Source organism: Suncus etruscus, chromosome 3, assembly GCF_024139225.1.
Source record: "Suncus etruscus isolate mSunEtr1 chromosome 3, mSunEtr1.pri.cur, whole genome shotgun sequence".
NCBI classification, from domain to species: Eukaryota; Metazoa; Chordata; class Mammalia; order Eulipotyphla; family Soricidae; genus Suncus; species Suncus etruscus.
Window position 1 is genome coordinate 51,327,881 of NC_064850.1, and position 22,935 is coordinate 51,350,815.

At 47.5% G+C, this 22,935-nt stretch overlaps 1 protein-coding gene across 1 annotated transcript; it reads left to right on the forward strand.

The window, feature by feature from the left end:
- The first annotated feature begins 1,888 nt into the window (after positions 1-1,888).
- MTARC2 (mitochondrial amidoxime reducing component 2) lies at positions 1,889-21,768 on the forward strand. Its single transcript, XM_049769533.1, has 7 exons — positions 1,889-2,476; positions 9,464-9,637; positions 12,535-12,697; positions 13,663-13,803; positions 19,959-20,020; positions 20,099-20,170; positions 21,562-21,768. Exons 1-7 carry the CDS (start codon positions 2,205-2,207, stop codon positions 21,686-21,688), a joined length of 1,011 nt encoding a protein of 336 aa, XP_049625490.1. The 5' UTR covers positions 1,889-2,204; the 3' UTR covers positions 21,689-21,768.
- The last annotated feature ends 1,167 nt before the right edge of the window (positions 21,769-22,935 follow it).

Sequence of the window (22,935 nt, forward strand, 5' to 3'; positions counted from 1 at the left end):
CTCCTGCGAGGACCAAGAGGGGCTATTGCTCCCAAAGATTCAGGATCCTGTGCACCCACAGACAGGATTCCCACTGGGGATCCACTGACGGTGAGTATGGTATGTGAATCCAAGTGTCAAAGGGAGGTGTCCCTGAACACCAGTTCTGGATCCTAGATTGTTCCAGGAATTTAGGTAAATAAAAGTGGTTTTATCTCCCTGTCAGTTGGTTCTGTGTGATGTTCCTTAGATGATCTGAGTGGCTTAAGGAAAAGTCAGAGAAAAGGGAATCTCTCTCTTACAATCCTAATTTTTCTTTTTCGGTGAACAGTTCACTTTAAAGCTTTCTACTGTAAAATAGTTTGGAAATTATTATGGGTTTTATTTAGGAGAAGAGATTTATTATTTTTAATTTTTGTTTTATTGGCCACACTGAGCTGAGGCTCAGGGAGTACTTTAGACTATGCCCAGACATCACTCCAAAAGTGCTCAGGGAACCATATACAATACCTGAGGATCCAATGGGATCAGCTGCTTGGCAGGCAAGTGCACTGTCCACTATACTATCTCCCTGGTCCCCAGATTTGTGTCTCATACACTGAAAAAGGGAGTTTTTATTTTTATGCCTAGGTTGACAAAGGAAAAAAAAAAAAAGAACAGTTCTGAGACGCAATTAAAAAAAGATAGTTTTTTAATGAAAAATAAAGTTTTTAAATTTGGGGTGTGTGGGGGAGTTTAGGTCGCACCAGGCAATGCTGAGAGGTTACTCCTGGCTCTACACTCAGGGATTACTTCTGGCAATGTTTGGGAAACTACGCAGGATGCTGTGACTAGACCTTGCATCGGGCCAGGGAAGGCCACTGCCTTACTACACTGTTCTATCGCTCTAGCCCTAAAACGTTACTATTTTTAGAGGAGTCACCAGTAGGGCAGATGAGCAGTACGTGGCCATGTGAATTTGGTGTCACTTGGTAGTGCTCAGGCCATACCCAGTAGTGCTGGGCATCAACCTCAGGCCTCGGATATGCAAAACATGAACTCTTCTCACTATGAAATATCTCTAAACCCCTAAAAGAATGTTTAAAATTATTATTATTATTATTATTTTTTTTTTTTTTTGGTTTTTGGGTCACACCCGGCAGTGCTCAGGGGTTACTCCTGGCTCCATGCTCAGAAATTGCTCCTGGCAGGCACAGGGGACCATATGGGACGCTGGGATTCGAACCGATGACCTCTTGCATGAAAGGCAAACGCTTTACCTCCATGCTATCTCTCCAGCCCCTATTATTATTATTTTAATCCGGGTTCTTCACCTAGCGATGCTCCTGGCTTTGCTCAGGGATTACTCCTAGTAGCACCATTGTGGTGCTGGGAATAGAACCCCAGTCAGCTGCGAGCAAAGCCGGCAGGAAAACAAAGCTGTGAAGGATAAAGCTAGACTTGCACCACCAAGGAGGAAAGGCAATGACAAAGCCCTTTAATACATCCAGCCACCAAGCTGGAATGTCAGAGGTGCTGAGAGCCGGCCCAGCAGCTTGGTCCCCAGAGCACCACCTGAGCACACAAACAGCAACGGCACGTGAGCGCCTCCAGGTGCTCACCTTCCCCGCACTCCCATTAAACTTGAATTTAGCTAGAACAGGAAAACAGACGTGGTCCAGAAATTACTGACAAGGTGAGCTGTGAGGCCTGACGGTGGAGGGCCGGTCGCCAGGTCGGTGTAAAGGGACCGCGACCTCCCAGGCTGTCTTTGGGAAGTTCTAGCGCAAGGAGAGGCTCTAGGGAGGATGGGGAGACTGGGTCCCCTCTCCGACGGAGGATTCAAACCCGAAAAACCCGAGTCAACGCTGTCGGGGACAGAGGCCGGGGCGGCAAAGCCAGGGCAGAATAGGGCCCCCTTCCCCGCGCGCCCGGGTCCAACCGCGGCGGTGCCAAGAGAAAGCCCGGAGCTCGGCGGTGCAAATCCTCCCGCAGCCCGGCGCAGTCCTGCAAAAAAGGGGGCGGTGGTGGCAGCCGGAGACCGGAAGGGAGAGAAGGGAAGTGAGCGAGAGGGGCCACCCCGGAGGTGGCGTCTGCATCGCCTCTCGAGGGCGCCCGAGTCCTGGGAGCACCCGAGGTTGAGCCAAAGTGGCACAATCCTCTAGCTCGGCCTGCAGCGCGTCGGGACCCCGAACTTGCCAGTGCGCCCCAAAGCCTGCCCGCCCGTTGCGCTCCCGCCACTGGCCATGGGCACCGCCGGCTCCACCGCGCTCGCCCGCCTGGGCCTGCCCGCGACCGGCCGACCCGTCTGGCTGGGGGTGGCCGCTCTGGGGGCGGCCGCGGTGACCCTGGGGGCCGTGGCCTGGCACCGCGCGCGCTCTCGGCGGCCCCGGCGGCTGCAGCAGGTGGGCACCGTGGCGCAGCTCTGCATTTACCCGCTCAAGTCGTGCAAAGGGGTGCCGGTGAGCGAGGCCGAGTGCACAACCCTAGGGCTGCGCAACGGTCACCTGCAGGACAGGTAGGACAGGCCAGAGGGCTGGAGGAGGCCGGGGTGCCCCGGGAAGGAGAGGGAAGCAGAGTGCCTCCGGATTCTCGGGCTGTTGGCGAGTAGGCAAGGAAAAAGCCCTGTTGACACAGACCTGGAAAGAGAGTGAGGTCCTGGCATGCTCCGAAGACAGATGGCATCCCTGGTTAAGGGCTGGAGCTATAGCACACCTTGCATGCACACCTGGGTCGGGTTCTATTCCGGGCATCCCATAGACTCCCCCCACCCAATATCTCCAAGAGTGATTCCTGAGTGCAGAGCCAGAAGTAAGTGCCTGGTGCGGCCCCGGAGCAAAATAAAACAATAAAAGTATTTAAAAGCCATAAGGGTGGTCTGAGATGGTTGGTGGTCGCCAGGCATCTGCCGGCTCTGAACTCTACCACCCGGGTAGCCCAATTCTGTGGTCTAGTGTGGGCAGTGTGGGACGGGTGAAAGGGCAGGTACCAAGTTTGGTTTCGGGGCGCTGCCTTTGATTCTGTTGCGCCTTGAACTTCACTCATTCCCCGTCACGGGAAAAGGCCTGGGAGAGCCCTGGAGAGCAGGCACTGGTGATTGCAAAACGTGTGGAGTGTGGCTATAGCAATGCGGTTGTAACCAGTGTGCTGTGATTGTAATAGTATGCATAGAGTGTGGTTGTGACAGTGTGTGGAGTGTAGTTGTAACTGTGTAGAGTGTGGTTGTAACATTGTGTGTAGAGTCTGGTTGTAACAGTGTGCAGAGAGTAAAGTGAAGGCACTGCTGTACTCCTCTCCCAGGGGTAAAGGGTTCTCAGTAAAGAATTTGGGGGGAACTTACAACACCTGATCCAGCACACAATGCCTGGCTTTTTTTTATTTGTATTGGAGTCACAGCTTGCTTAGTATACTGCTTAGGACTTAAAGCTGGCCCTATGTCCAGGGATCACTCCATCCCAGGCTCTGGGGACCCCATTCCATGCTGGGGATCAACCTCCAGGCAGCTGTAGATTGACAAGCTTTGACCTGCCCAGCTGCTCCAGCCTTGAGTGCACAGAGCCTTCCTGCTTCCTTGCATCCCAGGACTATCCTGGAGAGTTTATTTAAAAACTCTCATTTCCTGATGGCCCTGCCCAGACTTGAGGAATCCAATCACTAGGAGCAAAACCAGCTTGCTGAGGTGTTGAAATCCTCCCCAGGGAATGCTGCTGTCTGGATTAAAGGATTTTTATTGAGGATTACTGAGAAGAAAAAGATGTTCAGGATTTGTCTGAGTGTGAGGATTAGGGATTTTCTTCCTGTGAGAAGATCGGGCTCAGTGCCACGGGCCCTTCCCAGGCTAGGAGAGGTTTCTGCCTACACTGCACTCACAAAGAAATACCCACACTGCCTTTTTTGGTTTTGATTTTGGGTGACACCCATCAGTATTTAGGGCTTACTCCTGGCTCTTTGCTCGGCAATCACTCTTAATGGGCTCAGGGGACCTTATGGGATACTGTTGCAAGTCAGCCCCTGAAGAGGTTGACTGATGGAGGGATGGAGGATGAGGCCTTTCTCTTCCAGCTCGGAGCATGCGTCTGCCACCCTGTCTAGCCGACCTCAAGGCAAGTGCCTGCCCGCTGTACTATCTCTCTGGCCTGCTGCTCCTTGCTTTGAAGGATGACTGTTTTTGTTTTGTTTTGGCCATACCCAGTGGTGCTCAGTGGATGCTTTTGGCTCTGTGCTCAGGAATCACTCCTGTTGGGCATGAGGGACCATATAGGATGCTAGGGATTGAACCTAGGTTGGCCTCCTGCAGGGAAAACACCCTCCCAGCTCTGCTATCGCTTGGGCCTTGGATGACTGGTCTTGACCTGGAAAGAGGGCACTCCTGGCAGAGACCAAGCCATCTTGCTGGCTACTAGGACCACCCCTGGCAGCACCCTGGGCATCTTCCATGTCGATGAATCTAAGACCTTGTAGGTATGAAACATGAATGCTCCCATGTAGGCACATTCTCAGCCCAAGATGAGGCCTTTCCCAGGACAGTTTTTGATTTCTGTCCTTGTTTCCTTTCTCTGAACCTGGGAAGAGCTATGACTTTCCACTGCTCATTGAAGCTACTTTGCTGGGACTTCTGTGGAATTTGCCCTTTGCACATCTGCTCCTGTGGGCACCCTACTAAGTAGAATGCATAAATGTTTCCTACCTGTAAGCAATCAGTATGTGGCATGGAGTGGGGTGGGGAAGTTGGGATGCAGGGAGACATAACAAAAGAAATCTTTATTCAGTGCTTAACATAGGGATGAGCTAAGTCTTCTGTGGAGATGCCTTTATCATCTAAGCTCATAAGAGTCTCCTGAGCTGTATCTCCCTTTTGTAACAAAGGAAGCATGTGAGCCAAGAGTGTTGAACCATTAGGCAGCAGGAGGGATTTGAACGCGCATCTCTGGGGCAACACCTCTGTTCTTGCCATGAAACCAAAGTGTGTTGGAAAGGATTGTCTGGACCAGAGAGCTCACACAGATGTTATGACTTTTGCCTTGGACCAAGCTGAATCTGATTTGATTTCTGGAACAACAGATGATCTCTTGAGCATTTCCAGGATGAACCTGCAGTGTAGAGCCAAGTGTGAGCCCTGAGCACTGCCTGATGTGGCCCATAATCTTGGAGAGAAGGAAGGGAAAAAAGGATTATATGGGAGAAAAAAAGAAAGAAGAGAGGAAAAAGAAAGGAAGGAACAAAAGAATTGTATGGGAGAAAGAAGAAAAGACTATGGAGGAAGGAAGGACAGAAAGAAGGAAGGAAGGAAAGAAGGAAGGAAGGAAAGAAAGAAGGAAGGAAGGAAAGAGAAAGGAAGGAAGGAAGGAATAAAGGAAGGATGGAAGGAGAAAAATGATTTTATGGGAGAAAGAAGAAAAGAAAAGATGGAAGGAAAGAAGGGAAGATAGATTGTATGAGACTCAGAACCAGAATTTGGCCTTGGATTCTCTCTCTTCCTTTTCCATATGGACGAAGAAAGCTTGAACTTGAAAGATCTCTGTGAGCATCTCTCATCTGGGTTATATTTATTAAAGTTTTACAGAAACCCAGAAGGAAGCTGGTAAGAAGTCTGTGAAATGATGATATTCTCTCACTCAGAGCCTGGAGTATCAGAGCTCCAGGTCCTGGGACATACAGGGCAGGCTCCCCTTTCTTTCAGACAAGGTACTGCCACTGTCTCTGTAAGTGCTCTAGAAGCAGCTCATGCTTCCAGAGCTCTGGACCTCTGGTGTGTATCTGACCTCCATGCCTGCTTGTAAATGTTTAGCCACAGCACTTGCTCTTTGGTGTGTCTGAAGTCCACCCCCAAAGTGCTGCACTGCTCACCTGCCACCGCCACTGGGAATTGGGATCCCTGGGGGAGTTCCCCTTACCCGGCAAAGCAATTCTCAGTCACAGTTGACATACTCCTTTGTAGTCCATGCAGACCCTCTCTGAAGGCAGGATGTGAGGTGATTCATGCTGTTTCCCCACCATCTGCCCTTGGTCTGTGTATGAGCCACAGCGCTCAGACTAGTCCTTGCTATGTGCTCAGGAAAGATCCTTGCAGGTGCTTAGGGGCCAGTATGATGCCAGGGATCGAAGTGCAATGTTGAAGCAGTTGCATGCAGCTCAAGAACTTTAGCCCCTACACTATCTCTCCTGGCCCCCCCTTTGAAGTTATAAAAAGGCCTAACTCCAAATCTGTTCTCTAACTCTAAATCATAGATGAGAGTGCTTCCATATCCTGCCTGTTCCTCCGTCCTCTCCCATGGGTCCCCTAATGAATGTGGCTTTTCTTCATCTTTTTGAGGGCAAAGCAAGTCCTAGGTGCTCTCAGCTCTGTTGTTATTTGTAGTGTTAAATAATTAAGGATGGGGCTGGATGGCGATGGATGGAGGTGGATTTCTCTGTCTGCCATCCCAGGCCACGTGGCTCAGCAACCCCCATGCACCCGGCGGGTTCCAGGCCCAGGTAATCGCGAAATCACTCACTCACAGGCAGGCTTCAGGAAGAATCATCTTTATTTAGGCCCTAGCCACCACATGTGTGTGGCCTACTCATAACCTTTCAAGCATACAGCCATTCTAGGCTTGCCCTGCGTCTTATCCTCTTTCAGCCACCTTCCTCAGAGAGCCCAGCAGGGCCAAAATGCAAAAGCCCTTAATCCCCTGGCTTCCGGGTTTATCTACCTATTCCAAGACCCCTCCCAGGAATGGGCCGGGTCTAGCAGGTAAAGTCACACCTATTATCCGGTTCCCAAGACCCCTCCCAGAAATGGGTGGGTCTCAGGTCGCTACACGTAAATCCAGGGTGGAGTAACAGTTATTGGGTATTTGCTCGAAGCTGGTTTTGTTGATGTTGTTTTGGGGAGGCCCACATCCTTTTCTGAGCACAGAGTAAATCCTAGTCAGGATTTACTCCTGTCTCTGCACTCAGAAATCACTCCTGGTGGGCTCTGGGAACCCTATGAGATGCGAGGCATCGAACTCAGGTATGCTGATCCTGGCAGGCTCAGAGTACCATATCATTGGAGACTCAGCACAGAGATGCTGCAGGGGTCACTGGTATTCCGGAATCTTTCATGATCTTCCTATGGGGTCTCCACTCACTTGGGCCAGTAGTTTTGGCCAATTCTGGCATAGGAAAAAAGAATTTTGTAAAAAACAAATTGGTGGGCTGGAGTGATAGCACAACAGGTAGGGTGTTTGCCTTGCATGTGGCTGACCCTGGCATCCATAGATTCCCTGAGCGCTGCCAGGACTGAACCGAATGTGTGTGACTTGAAAGCAAACCAAAGCATGTGTAGTTACAAAGCAGGTGAATTATGTTACTTATGATTGGGTCTCAGGCGAACAATATTCCAATACATCCTTCCTCAGTGTCCACTTCCACCTACTAACGTCCCCAATTTCCCTCCCACCACTTGCCTGTCTCTGAGTTTGGGGGATTCTCTGTTGTACAGGGAATGGAACCCTGGTTGGCTGTGTTCAAGACAAATGCCCTCCCCATGCATTCTTGCTCTAACCATTTTAAACAAGCAGTTTAAACACAAGTTTTCTTTCTTTTATTTTTTAAATAATTTCTTTAAGCACAATGGTTACAGTGGTTATAAACATGATTGTAATTGGGTTTCAGCCATAAAATGCACACCCACTTCACCAGTGCAACTTTCCTGCCATCATTGTCCCCCATTTCTTAGCCTCCCCATCTCTGCCTCTCTTTAAGATAGGCATTGTATTTCTCTTCCCCTAATTGTTGTCATTGTAGCTGTAAATGTAGTTATTTCTCTAACTGCACTTACCATTCTTGTTTGTTTGTTTGTTTGTTTCTCGGACCACACCCGTTTGATGCTCAAGAGTTACTCCTGGCTAAGCGCTCAGAAATTGCCCCTGGCTTGGGGGACCATATGGGATGCCTGGGGATTGAACCGTGGTCCTTCCTTGGCTAGTGCTTGCAAGGCAGACACCTTACCTCTAGCGCCACCTCGCCAGCCCCTACTTACCATTCTTTGTGATAAGCTTGTTATCATTGGCTGATTTTTCCAACCCTCATCTCTATTGTCTCTGGGTATTGTTATTATACTGTCTTTCATTTTTCTTTTTTCCTTTCCTTTTCTTTTCTTTTGATGGGGGCACATCCAACAGTGCTCAGGGGTTACTCCTGGCTCTCTGCTCAGAAATTGCTTCTGGCAGGCATAGGGGACATGGGATTCAAACCACCAATGGTCCTAGGTTGGCTGCTTTGCAAGGCAAACGTCCTACTGATGTGCTATCTCTTCGGCCCCAGAAACTCCCTCCCCTTTTTGATTTTTGAGTCACACCTGACAGCACTCGGGGTTGCTCCTGGCTCTGTGCTCAGAAATTGCTTCTGGCAGGCTTGTGGACCATATGAGATGCCTGAATTCAAACCACCGCCTGTCCTGGATCAGCTACGTACAAGACAAACACCCTATCACTGTGCTATCTATCTGGCCCCTGTCTTTCATTTATCTTTTTTTGTTTGTTTTTGTTTTTGTTTTGGGGGGACCACACACGGTGATGCTTAGGGATTATTCCTAGGCTAGCACATGCAAGACAGATGCCTTACCACTTCTGTCACTGCTCTGGCCTCTTTCGTTTATCTTAAATACCACATATGAGTGAGACTATTCTTTGCTTACCTCTTTCCCTCTGATTTATTTCACTCAACATAATAGTCTCCAAATCCATCCATGTATAAGCAAATTTTGTGACTTTATTTCTTCTAATAGCTGCATAGTATTCCATTGTGTAGATGTACCACAGTTTCTTTAGTCACTTATCTGTTGTTGGGCATCTGGGTTGTCTCCAGATTCTGGCTATTATAAATAGTGCTGCAATGAATATAGGTGTGCAGAAGACGTTATTGTGTTGTGTTTTTGTGGTTTTAGGGCATATCTCTAAGTGGTATTGCTGGATCATATGGGAGCTCAATGTCCAGGGTTTTTTTTTTGTTTGTTTTGTTTTGTTTTGTTTTGGGGCCACACCCAGCGGTGCTCAGGGGTTACTCCTGGCTCTTTGCTCAGAAATTGCTTCTGGCAGGCTCAGGGGGCCATCTGGGATGCTGGGAATCATGCGAGGCAAATGCTCTACCACTATGCTATCTCTCTGGCCCCAATGTCCAGTTTTTTAAAGGAATATCTATATTGTTAAAAACAAGGTTCTAACAAAACAAGAAACCTCTAGACAGAGCAGAGTCCCCAAATGGTAAGTCACCCACAGTGAGGAATAGCCCCTAACCCACCTCCTTTCCTGATTTGCAGAAGTGGGGGGATTTCCCCATCCTCCTTTGGGTGAACACCCATACCCAGAGCTGTTCTGGCCAAATAAGTCCTTTCTTGGAGCACAAAAAATTGTACCCCCAAAATGTCACTCTATCTGGATAATTATTCAGAAAAAATGGGGATGTCATAGTTGGGGAGGACTTGGATGGAACGGGAGCTGTTGGGAGGAGGGTGACTGCTCCCTGACTGATGTCTCTGCAGGTTCTGGCTGGTTGTCAAGGAGGATGGACACATGGTCACAGCCCGGCAGGAGCCACGCCTGGTTCTGGTCTCTGTCACCCCTGAGGGCGACCGCTTGGTCCTTGGTGCTCCTGGCATGGACCCACTGGTGATGCCCAGCAAGATGCCTTCATCCAATAAACTTCAGAACTGCAGGTGCTCTATGGGGAGGGTATTTGAGGACCCCAGAGAGCTCAGGCTCACCTTCCTCTCTATCTCTAGCTTTCCTCCCCCCCACCAATCTCCATCTTCCCTTTCATCTTCTCATCTTGTTTAGTTTGTTGTTGTTTGTTTGTTTGGACCTAGCTGTCTGTCCTGGCTTTATGTTCAGGATCACTCCTGGAGGGCTCAGGGAACCCTATGGGATGATGGAGATCTAATCAGGGCAAAGCCAATGCCCTCCCTACCTGCTGCAATCTTGTACCCTTTCTTCTTGCTTTCTTTCTTGTTTTCTCTTGGTGCTTTTTTTGCTTTCTTTCTCTCCCCACTGAGCAGTGCTCAGGGCTTACTCCTCACTCTATGCACAGAGATCATTCCTGGCAGGGCTTAGTGATTTCTTTTTAATTTGGCTTTGGTTTTTGGTTATGGGGCCACACTCAGTGGTGCTCAGGGGTTACTCCTGGCTCTGTGTTCAGAAATCACTCCTGGCAGGCTTTGGGAACCATATGAGATACTGGGAATCGAATCTGGTTCTGTCCAGATTGGCCGAGGGCAAGGCAAGTGCCCTACTTCTATGGTATCACTCAGGCCCCGGCTTAGCAGATCCTTTGTGTCCATTAGGGATCAAGCTAGGTTTAGTCAATTACAAGGAAAGTGTCATATTCCTGTTTGATTTCTCCAGAGTGCAAAGCCATAGTGCCCATAGTGCGTCCACAGGTCAGAAGACACAGGCTGCAGTGGATGTGGCCTGGCTGTATGCTTGGTCATGAACCTTAACCAAATTTCCCTGTGGGAAGTGACCTTGCTAAACAGGCAGAACAGTCTCAGTGGTGTTGAAAGAAAAAGATTTCTTTTAGAGAAGTTATAGACCAGGCATCTTTTTTTTTTTTATTAAATAAAATCTTTATTTAAGCACAAATCAGGAGGGCATCTTAATGATTACAAAGAATAATTGTCAGAAAAGCTGAACTGAGAGTTCAAGTGGGAGGGATCCAGAAACCACTTCCAGAGCCTGGCAAGTGAGCCATGCTTGTCTCATTTCATTCTTTATAATGAAATAATCACTCCTTTTGAAGTGAAAGGATTTCTCCACCGGGCTGCATTTCATTAAAGGTTCTATTCTTGAGGGATAATAGAAACATAATTTAATACACACACAAAAAGTACATAGGAGGCATGTGTAAACAGTGTAACACAGCCACGAAGTAAACACCTGTGTCAGATTACACAAGAAACACAGAATATTCAGATAAGACAAATCAACACAGCACAGAGTACATGGAAGGATTCCAGCTCTGTCTTCATCTCTGTGGCTCCTCCCACAGTGAATGTGCACCCCAAAATGTACAGGATAGTCCTGCCATGTGTCACTTTGCCAGGTGGATTCTTCTCCAGAGACCTGTAGGTTCAGGAGAAAAACTGTGATGGCCTTTTAACTACCTAAAGGTATAAACAGGAGTTATTGCTCAGAATTCAGGTTTTTTTTTTTTTTTTTTTTTTTTTACTGGAAAGAATCATTTTAACCAAGAAATCTAAGTCTCTGATAGATTGTGCAAGTAATGACAGAGTTTATGTCTGTGTTATCTGCATCTCTGAATCTGCATCTCAGGACCTTCTCCTTTCCCTTTGCTCACCCCATTTGCCTCACTGGGTGAATCCCCTTTTTATTTTGAGGCTACACCCAATGATGCCCAGGAGTCACACGTGGTTATGCTCAGAAATTATCCTGGTGCTGCTCAGGTGTACTGAGTAACCAGGGATGCCCCAGATTGGCTGTTGCAAGGTAGAGACACCCTCCCACTGTCCCCTCTCTCCAATCCCTGGCTTACTGGCTCTAGAATGCACATCCCGTGTATTCTTCAACATATGTGGTTACATCTCTTCTTTTCTTCTACTCATCTGCCTGATTTTAATTCAATTATTCCAGTCACCTAAGAGGAGCCCAGGGGAAAAGGGAAATGTCCTCTCTGGCTCTCTGCACCATACTTGACAGTGCTTGATGTTTACTCCTGGCTCTGTGCTCGATCGTTCCTGACTTGGGGTTCTGGGGACTCTGTGATGCTGCAGTTTGAATCTGAGTCTGCTTCATGCAAGGCCAAATGTCTTCCCTACTGTCCTATCTCTCTGGCTTCATGTTCCCATGAAAACTTTTAAGTTTTTCAGAGTTTGAAAAATTTGAAAAGTATTGTTAAGAATTTTTTTGATCAGGATATTGTTAAGCAGCTTGCATCTCTCTCAGCTTATGTGTCTAAGTCTGTTCCTCAGAGTGGAAGTTCTAGAATATTCTTTCCTCTAAGGCTGGTTGGTTTTCAGCTGAAGTATACATATTCATTCTTCAGTCCATGCTCAGAACACTTATTTGCAATTGTTTTACTAACTTGAATGGTATTCTCTCAGCAGCATTTACTTTGTTCAGAGATACATTTAAGTAAACTCAATGGGACGGTGCTTTCATTCACTTGACCCCAAGTTTATGGTGTATATGACATTTTGATAAGAAAATGTCAGACTGTTTTGCTAAAAGGTTGGACACACCCTTCCTTAGAGCTAGGATTGTCCATCTTCTGTTTTCATCCATTTCTTCTCGCTGTGGTGTGGAACTATCCTCATGGTTTGGATCTAGGTTTCTAATGAGGCTGAACATAGTTTTCTTCATTTTGCTACCTTGCCTGTTATTTCTCATATCTCATGTTTTCACTTTTTGGAAGGTTGTTATGCCATTTTCTTGGGACAAATCTTTGGTCAATGATACATGATGCAAACATCTCCTATTTCAGTTTTCTCTTATGGTATCTTGTGAAAGATCTTACCTGATTCCTCTTCTGTCTTTGCTGCTTGTGCCTTGGGGCTTGGTACAGGAAAATTACTTTGGAAGTCTCTTCTACCTTTTTCAGGCTATTTGGTCTGGATATTCAGGGTCGGGACTGTGGTGATGAGGTGGCCCAGTGGTTTACGAACTATTTGAAGACAGAAGCTTACCGGCTGGTTCAGTTTGAAAAGAACATGAAAGGAAGGCCTTCGCGGAAAATTCTCCCTGCTTTTGTGCAGAAATACCAGGTTAGCTTATCCAGCAGCCTTCTGCTCACCCACCCCTGTGCTCTTCCTGGCCCCCAAGGCCAAGAGAGGTTTCTTGGTTTCCTCCAGAGGACAGGATGGGGATAGCCCGTGATACTGAGGGTAAAATTACTACAATGATTGGGGATGGAAATAGAAGTGGCAACAAAGCCTGGTGGGCCCCCTAAGAAGGGAGGGTTTTTTATAGACCATGGGAGACATCTCTGAAAGAGAGGCTGGGGTGAATCCCAGGATGTGAGGACTTGGTAGAAAACCCTTCCAGGAGACAAGAGAGAACTTTCTTTGGGACTAAAAGCTAAGGTTTCTTTTGTCTGCTTGTTTTGGTTTCTGGGCCTCAGAAATGTTCACAGCTTACTCTTGGCAATGCTCAGGGGACCCTATCAGATGCCTGAGGCCAAATCTAGCTCTGCCTGTGCAAAGCGAGCACCCTCTCTGCTGTACTATTGCACCAGTTACTAAACTCAGGTTTCTTCTTAGAGAAAGCACACTCAGCCCACTCGCAACCCCTAAGAAGAAGCCTCTCTTCAGAGAGACCCAGGTTTCCAATACAGGCAACTTAAGGAGCTTTCTCTATTCCAACCTACAGGCACCTTGAGTGTAAGGGGTTTGCATTTTTCTGCCTAGAACTGTGCCTGGCATACACTAGGTACCTTAATAGGTGCATCTTGTGGAAAGAGAGAGAACTGATTTCCTAGAATGGCGGAGGATGTAAGAGGGATTTTGAAGGGCCTTGGGAAGTGCGGACAGGCAGATGGGGGTGCTGTCTAGGTGCTGCTGCCCCAGTGCTCAGTGCCACCTTCTTTTCAAGCTACCCTTTCCTGTTCCCCTTCTGTGGCTCGATCCCGTGGCTAGTCTCTCTCAATGCTCCCTTGGGAGCCTGAGCTTGCTGTGTTCTGCACGGGTCCGAGCCTCTGCCGAAAGTAACGGCACCTTGCTCCTTGGCCTAGGTGGCTTACCCAGACTGCAGCCCAATCATGATCCTCTCCGAGGCCTCCCTCGCCGACCTCAACACCCGCATGGAGAAGAAAGCCAAGATGGAGCATTTCAGGCCCAACATCGTGGTTACTGGCTGCGGTGCCTTCCAGGAGGTAAGTGGCGCTGCTGTTCGGCGCCTTCTACCCAGCAGAGGGAGCTCTTGGCAGAGGCTGCAGGATCGAGTCTTGCTAATAGAACTAAGGTCTCACCTCTGGGCCCCAGCCCATGAAAATTCCAACAATGTAGTGCATCAATGTGAGGAAGACCAGACCTTTCTATATTTCTTTTGTGTTACATCCTTCAGTGTTCAAGCTCTGTTTAGACTCCTGGCTCTGTGCTCAGGAGTCAATTCTATAGTTAGACTAACACGGGCCACATGACTAACAAGGACCACATGCAAGACAAGCATCCTCTCCCTTAGGCTCCCCAGTTTTTCTCCTTTAGGGGAAGTTTGGGCTCACACTCAGTGATGCTTAGGGCTGACTCCTGGCTTTCTGTTCTGGGATGCCAGGGGTCCACCCTGGGTCAGTCACATACAAGGCAAGCACTGTATTACTTCTCCAACCTTCTGGGTGTATTAACTTGTTTTCTACTCTGTAAACTTAGTAATAATTAGACAGTGGCACAGCAAAGTCCTGTGTGGAAATCCAGGCCATAGCTCATTGCAGAAAGAGCTCTGGAACGCATTGTGCAACATTTACTTTGTGTGACCGCCCCCCTCCTCCCCGCCCCGTTCCAGCCTTTTAATGGGCTCCCACCTATCCCCGGGCCAGTGTGGTCAGAGAGGGGGGGAAGAGACAGTACAAAGTTCAAAGCTAGCCATGTGGACACATTCTGCTTATCTGGGCAGTTGCTCCTATAGGGTCACTGCTTCCTGAACTTCACCCCCATATTGAGGAGAGGGACATGTTTATTATTATTATTTATTATTATTATTATTATTATTATTATTATTATTATTATTATTATTATTCTGGCTTTTGGGTCACACCCGGCAGCGCTCAGGGGTTACTCCTGACTCTGTACAGGTTCAGAAATTGCTCCTGGCAGGCACGGGGATGTGGGGGGGACCATATGGGGTGCCAGGATTTGAACCACCATCATCCTAAATCGTCTTAGTGCAAGGCAAACGTCCTACAGCTGTGTTATCTCTCTGGCTCCTGAGGGACATGTTTAGATCAATCCTCATTTTATATCAAACAGAGCTGAGGATCAAGAGAAGTGGACCTTGGGCCGGGGAGGTGGCGCTAGAGGTAAGGTTTGCAAGCGCTAGCCAAGGAAGGACCGCGGTTTGATCCCCTGGCATCCCATATGGTCCCCCCAAGCCAGGGGCAATTTCTGAGTGCTTAGCCAGGAGTAACCCCTGAGCACCAAACGGGTGTGGCCCGAAAAACCAAAAAAAAAAAAAAAAAAAAAAAGAGAGAGAGAAGTGGACCTGAACTCCAGCGCCCCCTGGCTGTTTGTTTGCTTCTTCCTGGATGATCCTTTACAGATATTGTGATGAGCTTTTCAGATAGTTGATGTATAGAAATGAACTGGTTTGTTTGGGGCCTACACCCACTTGTACTCAGGGTTTACTTCTGGCTCTCCACTAAGGAATCCTTCCTGGATGGACTCAGGGGACTTATTGGGGTGCCAGACATCACACTAGGGTCAGTCATGTGCAAGGCAAGTACCTTCCAAGATGCCATATCCCTCTCACCCTTTTTTGCTGCTTTCAAAAAGCCCAACTTTTGTAAACCATCATCATTGTCAGGCATTGCAGGCCTGAAGAAACTGAGTGGGTCTGAGATAGGAATTTATTGGGGGTGCTTTGATAAGAAGCCCTATGTGGGTGCAGAAAGAGCAATCTATGAAGTGACAACAGCCCTGACAACATTCCAGAGAGCAGGAATGAAAGCAGAAGTGATGGGCTGGCCCTGAGAGGTGTAAGAAGGAGGTTGGCTCTTGTGCAGAGGGGCAGGTGGGAACTTACTCCTTTATAACTTCTAATTGCTGGAGCCTTTAAAGTTTGTTCCTATCTGTGGCTGTCTGTCTCCTTGTTCCATAAGAAGCCCAGCAGAAACAATGCCGTTCCTGCTTAAACCCAATGTACCAAAGAATAGAGATGGTCCAGAAGGAGGTGATGCCTGATATAGGACAGAACACCTGGGGAAGAGCTGGACTTCCTCTCTATTCTACTGTAAATTTAAAATAACTCTAAGCATCCCAGAGTATAGGATGGAAGAGCTTGGAGATGGAAAGAAACCAAGAAAGGGGAATCTGAGTGAGCAGGGGTCAAGGGTATATCAGTAAAGGGGGGTCATTGTCACCCCATATCAGATCATAGATGTAACAACACTGACCCATGAGTTCCAAGAACCACCAGCAAACTTTAACCATATGCCTGTCAAGGAGGCAGGCTGGGGTGGTCAGGAAATTGGGTACTCTTGAGAAGGGAAGTTGATTCCTGAGGTGGGATTGGTGCTAAGACATGTTTAGTCTGAGATGCAAAATTTGAAAAAAAAAAAAAAAACAGCTTTAAGAATCCTCTTTTATAGAAGTCACATTTCATATTATTTCCTGATACACTCTTGTAGAAATACATATTAACTATAGAGTTCTGAATGGATAGATGGTGAGGCCTTTCTCTGCCAGCCCAAGCACGCACCTGCAACCCCTTCCTGCTGGCAGGTCTACGGGTTTAAGGTAGTGATGAGAAAATGATCCATAGGCAATCTGGTTCAGGAGGCATATCTTTATTCAAGGCCCTAGCCACTATGTGTGACTTATAAACTTAAACCTTTTAAACAGGCTTCCATAAGCAGCCCTACACTTGTCCCTGATATCCTTCCATGCTGACAGTCTCTCCAGCTGCTTCCTGCTTCTTCCTTCATCTCTTCCTTACACCCCTCAGGCAACCCCTTTGTAACCTTCCATAGACCCCTCCCCAAAGTGGGTTGGTCTGCCTCTCCAGGTGAGATTAGACATTCTCTCTCTCTCTCTCTCTCTCTCTCTCTCTCTCTCTCTCTCTCTCTCTCTCTCTCTCTTTCTCTCTCTCTCTCTCTCTCTCTCCCCTCTCTCCCCTCTCTCTTCTCTCTCTCCTCTCTCTCTCACACACACATACACACACATCGATGTACTTAAACAGCATTTTAATTATATAAAACTATCCTTAACCTTTCTACATAGAGTTTATACTGGAAACTATTTTTTTTGGGGGGGGTCACACCCGGCGTTGCTCAGGGGTTACTCCTGGCTGTCTGCTCAGAAATAGCTCCTGGCAGGCACGGGGAACCATATGGGACACCGGGATTCGAACCAACCACATTTGGTCCTGGATCGGCTGCTTGCAAGGCAAACGCCCCTGTGCTATCTCTCCGGGCCCTATACTGGAAACTTTTATTTGAATGTATTCTTGTTTTTCTTTGTAGTAGTAGGGGCACTTGGGACTACACCTGATGATACTGAAGGGTTTACTCCTGGCTCTGTGCTCAGGTGACCACTGTCAGGAGTGATTCCTGGAAACAAAGCCAGTAAGAAGCCCTAAGCACTGCTGGGCCTGGCTCAGAGCCGATGATGATGATGATTATGAGGATGATGGTGATAGATAAAAAATAATGATGATAAAAATAATTTCAAAGTTTGTAAAAACCATGAGGATGTCTGAGCACATGAGGGGAAGGTCAGCAGGATCTGGGGACAGGTGCCCCAAAGCTGGTGTTCATGGGTATTCATGATCCTGCTTTGGTTCTGGGTCTGGACAATTCCCTTCCTGTCCTTTCCCAACAGCCCCTTGGGCACTGGATCTGGATCTGGGTGCTGGAGGCTTTGGGACCTTGTTCTCTCTCACATGCATCTTTGAGGCTTACTCTAGGGCTCAGGCTGATGTGTCTCGGCCTGGTTCATCTCGCTCCACCTCTATTAACTCCCCTTTTACACACTTTCACACACATTACACACATATGCACACACAGATACACAGATTATGGAGAGAGAGAAATGAAGGATGAATTGTACTAGTGATATTTTACAAGTGATATTTTAAATCTGATTTATGGAAATTTTAGCTTGCCCTATCTATGTGAAGTGAACCCTTACCCATACTTCCTTTTTCCCTAACCTCTTCTTTTGGTAAGAATTTTCCAATTAAGTGTATCTGCAGAAAGATTCTAATGTTTATGTTCAGAGAAGTCTATAAAAAAATAGTAAAATTTATAAGATCTGGAAAAGGTTTGTTTTGAGAATAATGTATACAATTAAAAAAAATTTTTTTTTTGGTTTTTGGGTCACACCCAGCAGTGCTCAGGGGATACTCCTGGCTGTCTGCTCAGAAATAGCTCCTGGCAGGCACAGGGGACCATATGGGACACCAAGATTCGAACCAACCACCTTTGGTCCTGGATCTGCTGCTTGCAAGGCAAATGCCGCTGTGCTATCTCTCCAGGCCCCTACAATTTAAACTTTGATGCTTTGAGTTATGATCTGATGATTCAGCCTTTGGAGAGAAAAATAAAACAGAAGTTTTGTAACTTCTCTCTCTCTCTCTCTCTCTCTCTCTCTCTCTCTCTCTCTCTCTCTGTTTAAAACAGAAAAGGTGGAGCTGTAAAGTGAATCCTTTCCCCAACTCCCTTTTTCCCAAACCTCTTCCTTTGAGATGTAAAAGCCCACCTGGATTACAGGGTGGGATTCTGGAGAATAAAAAAAGGGTCTGGCTTTGGGCTTGAGAGAGTGAGCATATGGCATAGGCAGCACATGACAGAGGCTCCAAGTGGCAAAGAAAGGCCACGAGGCAAAAAGCAGACTAACTCCAATAAAACTTTAACTCACTGGCTTGCTGTGTTATTTCTCCACAGCTAACCTGCTTTATCAGACCCATCAGCCTAAGGGGTTAGAAACACGGTGCCTGGTATGTTCTCACCCAACTAGTGGATTTTTATTTTTATTTTTGTCCCTGTTTGGGCACCAGTTGTAAAATAAAAATAAAAATCTACGAGTTGGGTGAGACTGCTCCCAGGTACCATGTTTCTAACCCCTTAGGCTGATGGGTTTAATGAAGCAGGATAGCAGTGGAGAAAGAACACTGGCAAGCCATTGAGTTAAAGTGTTATTGGAATTATTCTGCCTCATGGCCTTTCTCTGCCAATGCAGCCATGTGCTGCCTATGTCATGTGCTTACTTTATCAAGCCCAAAGCTAGACCCCTTTATTATCCAGAACCCCACTCATCAGGGTGAGGGGAGTCCTGTAATCCAGGTGGGCTTTTACATCTCAAAGGAAGAGGCTAGGGAAAAAGGAAGTTGGGGAAAGGGTTCACTTTACATCTCTAGATTAAAGTAATGTCTAAACAAGCATGCTGGTCTGTGATGTTTTGATGGTTTAGAAGACTCCTCTCAGTCCCAATTTTTTCCTCTCTCTTTGTCTGCTTGGGATGGAAAACCAGGTGGTACTATCTGGTTTTAGTGGGTACACGTTGACAGTAAGATGAAGTTAAAGGGTACAGTGTTGGAATGTAAGAATTTATTACATTTATAAGATTTTGTAAGTATGTGTGACTGTTGTATGTCTTTGTATGCCTATGTGACTCTGTGTATGTGTGAATTTAGTTATCACTGTCATTGGTGTGTGGCCCCTTTAGTAGGTTCCTTCTCCTAGTGCCTCCAGCCTCTCCCTCAAATCTTGAACTTTTTGGGGGGTACACCTGGTGACGCTCAAGGGTAACTCCTAGCTATGCACTCAAAAATTGCTCCTGGCTTGGAGGACCATATAGGACACCGAGGGATCAAACCTCAGTCTGTCCTAGGTCAACCATGAGTAAGGCAAACACCCTACCGCTGTGCCACAGCTCCAGCCCCAACTCCTGGACTTTTAAAAGACTGAGCCCTTGAAATTTAAACCTCCAGATTCTTTGATTCCACTTAGAGGGACCCAATCCTATTGGCATTTATGTTATTCAGCAGAGTTTCCACTTGGGGGGGTTCCATTTCTAGTAGCATTTCTGTACACAACAGAGCCTTGAAGTGTGACAGAGAAGGTGGCAGAGAGGGTGACACTGTGTGCTTCTTCTTGTGTTGATGTCTGGGCATCCCGGCTTACTGCCTTCTCAGCCATGTTCTTGAAGAGCTCCATTCTAGGGCCACACTCCAGCCCCCTCCTATTGTTGAGTTGGGGCCAGGTGTGTGTGGGAGGAGGGTGGTTACTTCTAGCTACCTGCTCAGCTGAATCTCTGCTTAGGCCTAGAACAAACTATCCCATTAGATAGTTTGTGACACTGTGTCCCTCCCTCCTAGGACACGTGGGAGAACCTGATGATCGGCAGCGTGGAGATGAGAAAGGTCTTGGCCTGCCCGAGGTAAGGCTTAACTGGGGCACCCAGGAGTGGCAGGGGCTGGGCCTAGGCCTCACCTCACTGCTGGGGTCTGTGTGGCAGGTGCATCATGACCACTGTGGACCCTGACACTGGAGTCATCGACAGAAAAGAACCACTGGACACGCTCAAGAGGTGAGTCAGGGTGTGAGAGTACCAGCAAGACCTGGCTCTGCCTTCTGGTCCCTGTGTAGCCGCCTGCTCATGTCTCTGTCAGCTCATGTGTCAGTCAGCTCATGTGTCTATGTATCTGTCAGCTCCTGAACAGGAATCTCTGTGGCTTTTTTTGTTTTTTTTGGGCCACACCCGTTTGATACTCAGGGGTTACTCCTGGCTAAGTGCTCAGAAATTGCCCCTGGCTTGGGGGGACCATATGGGATGCCGGGGGATCGAACCGAGGTCCTTCCTTGGCTAGTGCTTGCAAGGCAGACACCTTACCTCTAGTGCAACCTCACCGGCCCCAAGCTTTTTCTTTTTCTTTCTTTCTTTTTTTTTTTTAATAGATTTTCTAGTGCTTCAGACATGTTTCTATTTGGATCTGATTTTGTTTCCCACCAATGATTTTAATCATGTCTTCTGTATGTCCCAAATGAAGACTGACTTAAAATACTTGAAATTTTGTTTTTTGTTTGTTTGTTTGGGGGCCATACTCAGTGATGCTCAGGGGTTGCTCCTGGCTATGCACTCAGAAATCGCTCCTCCATGGGGTCGGAGAGATAGCATGGAAGTAGGGCGTTTGCCTTGCATGCAGAAGGACGGTGGTTCGAATCCCGGTGTCCCATATAGTCCCCCAAGCCTGCCAGGAGTGATTTCTGAGTGTAGAGCCAGGATTAACCCCTGGGCGCTACCAGGTGTGACCCAAAAACAAAACAAAAGAAATCACTCCTGGTTCGAAGGACCATTATGGGATGCCAGGGATCGATCTCAGGTCTATCTAGGCTGGCCGCATGCAACACCCTACACACACACACACACACACACACACACACACACACACACACACTTGAATTTTTTTGATTTTTGGGTCACACCTGGCAGCCCTCAGGGGTTACTCCTGGCTCCAGCCTCAGAAATCGCTCCTGGCAGGCTTGGGAGTCCATATGGGATGCTGGGATTTGAACCAATGACCTTCTGCATTAAGGCAAAATGCCTTACCTCCATGCTATCTCTCCGGCCCCACACTTGAATTTTTTTAAAAATTGCTCTCTATATATCTATATAGAGAGAATGATATGCACACCCCATATTTTCTTTGTTTTTTTTTGGGGGGGGGGATATCCTGGCAGTGCTCAATGGTTACTCCTGGCTCTGCACTAAGGGTTCACTCCTGGTGGTGCTCAGGGAACCATATAGGATACCAGGAGTTAAACTTGGGTTGACTATGTGCAAGGCAAGTGCTTTTCCCACTGTGCTATGGGTCCAGTCCTAGACGGTGTGCTCTTTGTGTAGGGAAAAGTTGACGTCTAGGGTTCTCTAGTGGGCCCTTTCTCTTTTGGGCACTGCTGACGAGATTCTGCTTCTTTCAGCTACCGGCTGTGTGACCCCGCTGAGAAGTCCATTTATAAGACATCACCCCTCTTTGGGATCTACTACTCGGTGGAGAAAATTGGCAGCCTGAAAGTAGGGGACCCAGTGTATCAGATGGTGTACTGACCCCGTGGGGACCATGGGTAAGAAGCGATGGAACTGCCACAGCTGCCATCCAGAAGGTTCCACGACCACTGGGGATGGGTGGGGGATGGCAGGTGGAGAGACAGTGGACTCATGCCCCAAGTGAAGATCTTGCCTGCACAGTCACAGTCACAGCGACAGGAGAAACAGGCAGTCACAAGCTTTACATCGGGCTGATCATGTGATACATAAGTTACCCTGAGCACCACTAACAGTAATCCCTGAGCACAGAGCCCCAAGTAAGCCCTGAGCCTAGGTGGGTGTGGCCCTACAGAAAGGGGGTTTTGTAAAGTACAAAAAGGAGAATGGAGAAGCCTATTTTTATGAAGAGTGGATTGCAGGAAGATTAATAAATAATTTTATTTTACTATCACTAGAGCGATAGTACATTGTGGAGGGAATTTGCCTTGCAGGGTTTGATCCCTTATGGCTCCCTGAGCCCACCAGTAGTAATTCCTGAGTACAGAGCCAATCTTTGAGTAACCCCTCAACATGGAGGAATGTGGATCAAAAATCATAAACAAACAAACAAATTCACCCAGGGTCTGTGCAGGTAGGGCTTTTGCCTTACACATGGCCAACTGGGTTTCAACCCCCAGCATCCCATATGGTCCCCTTGAGCACTGCCATGAGTGATTCTAAGTACAGAGCCAGGAGTAAGCTCTGAGCATCACTGGATGTGTCCTCAAAACCAAACAAACCAAACCCCAATATCTAAATAAAAATAATTTATGTGTATTCTTCATTTTGTTTGGGGGGATAGGTGCTAAGAGTCACATCTGGTGGTGCTCTGAGCTTACTCTTGTGATCATGAGTAAGCTCAGTAAGTTGAATCTCTCCTAATTCAGCTCAGGGATCCATATGGGGTACTGGGTATCAAACCAGGCAAGGTAAGAGGTAAGCACCTTACCTGTTGTGCTGTCTCTTTGGCTTTCGGCTTTGGCTCAGTCATGCTCCACATATCTAATAAAAGGTGTCCTTCACTCAAGTTGCTGCCAAATCGGGAGGTTTTTGGGCACAGGATAGAATTTGCATTTTTGTAGTTCAAACCCAACACTTGCCGGATGCATTCATGTGACTTATGACTGGGAGGAGAAATAGACCAATAATGTAGAGATTTTGGTTTGTTTGATTTTGTTTGGGGGTCATACTGGAAATACTCAGGGATCATTCCTGGAGGTCTCTGGAGACTCTATAGATGCTGGGGACCCTGCAGGGTTCTATGCCAA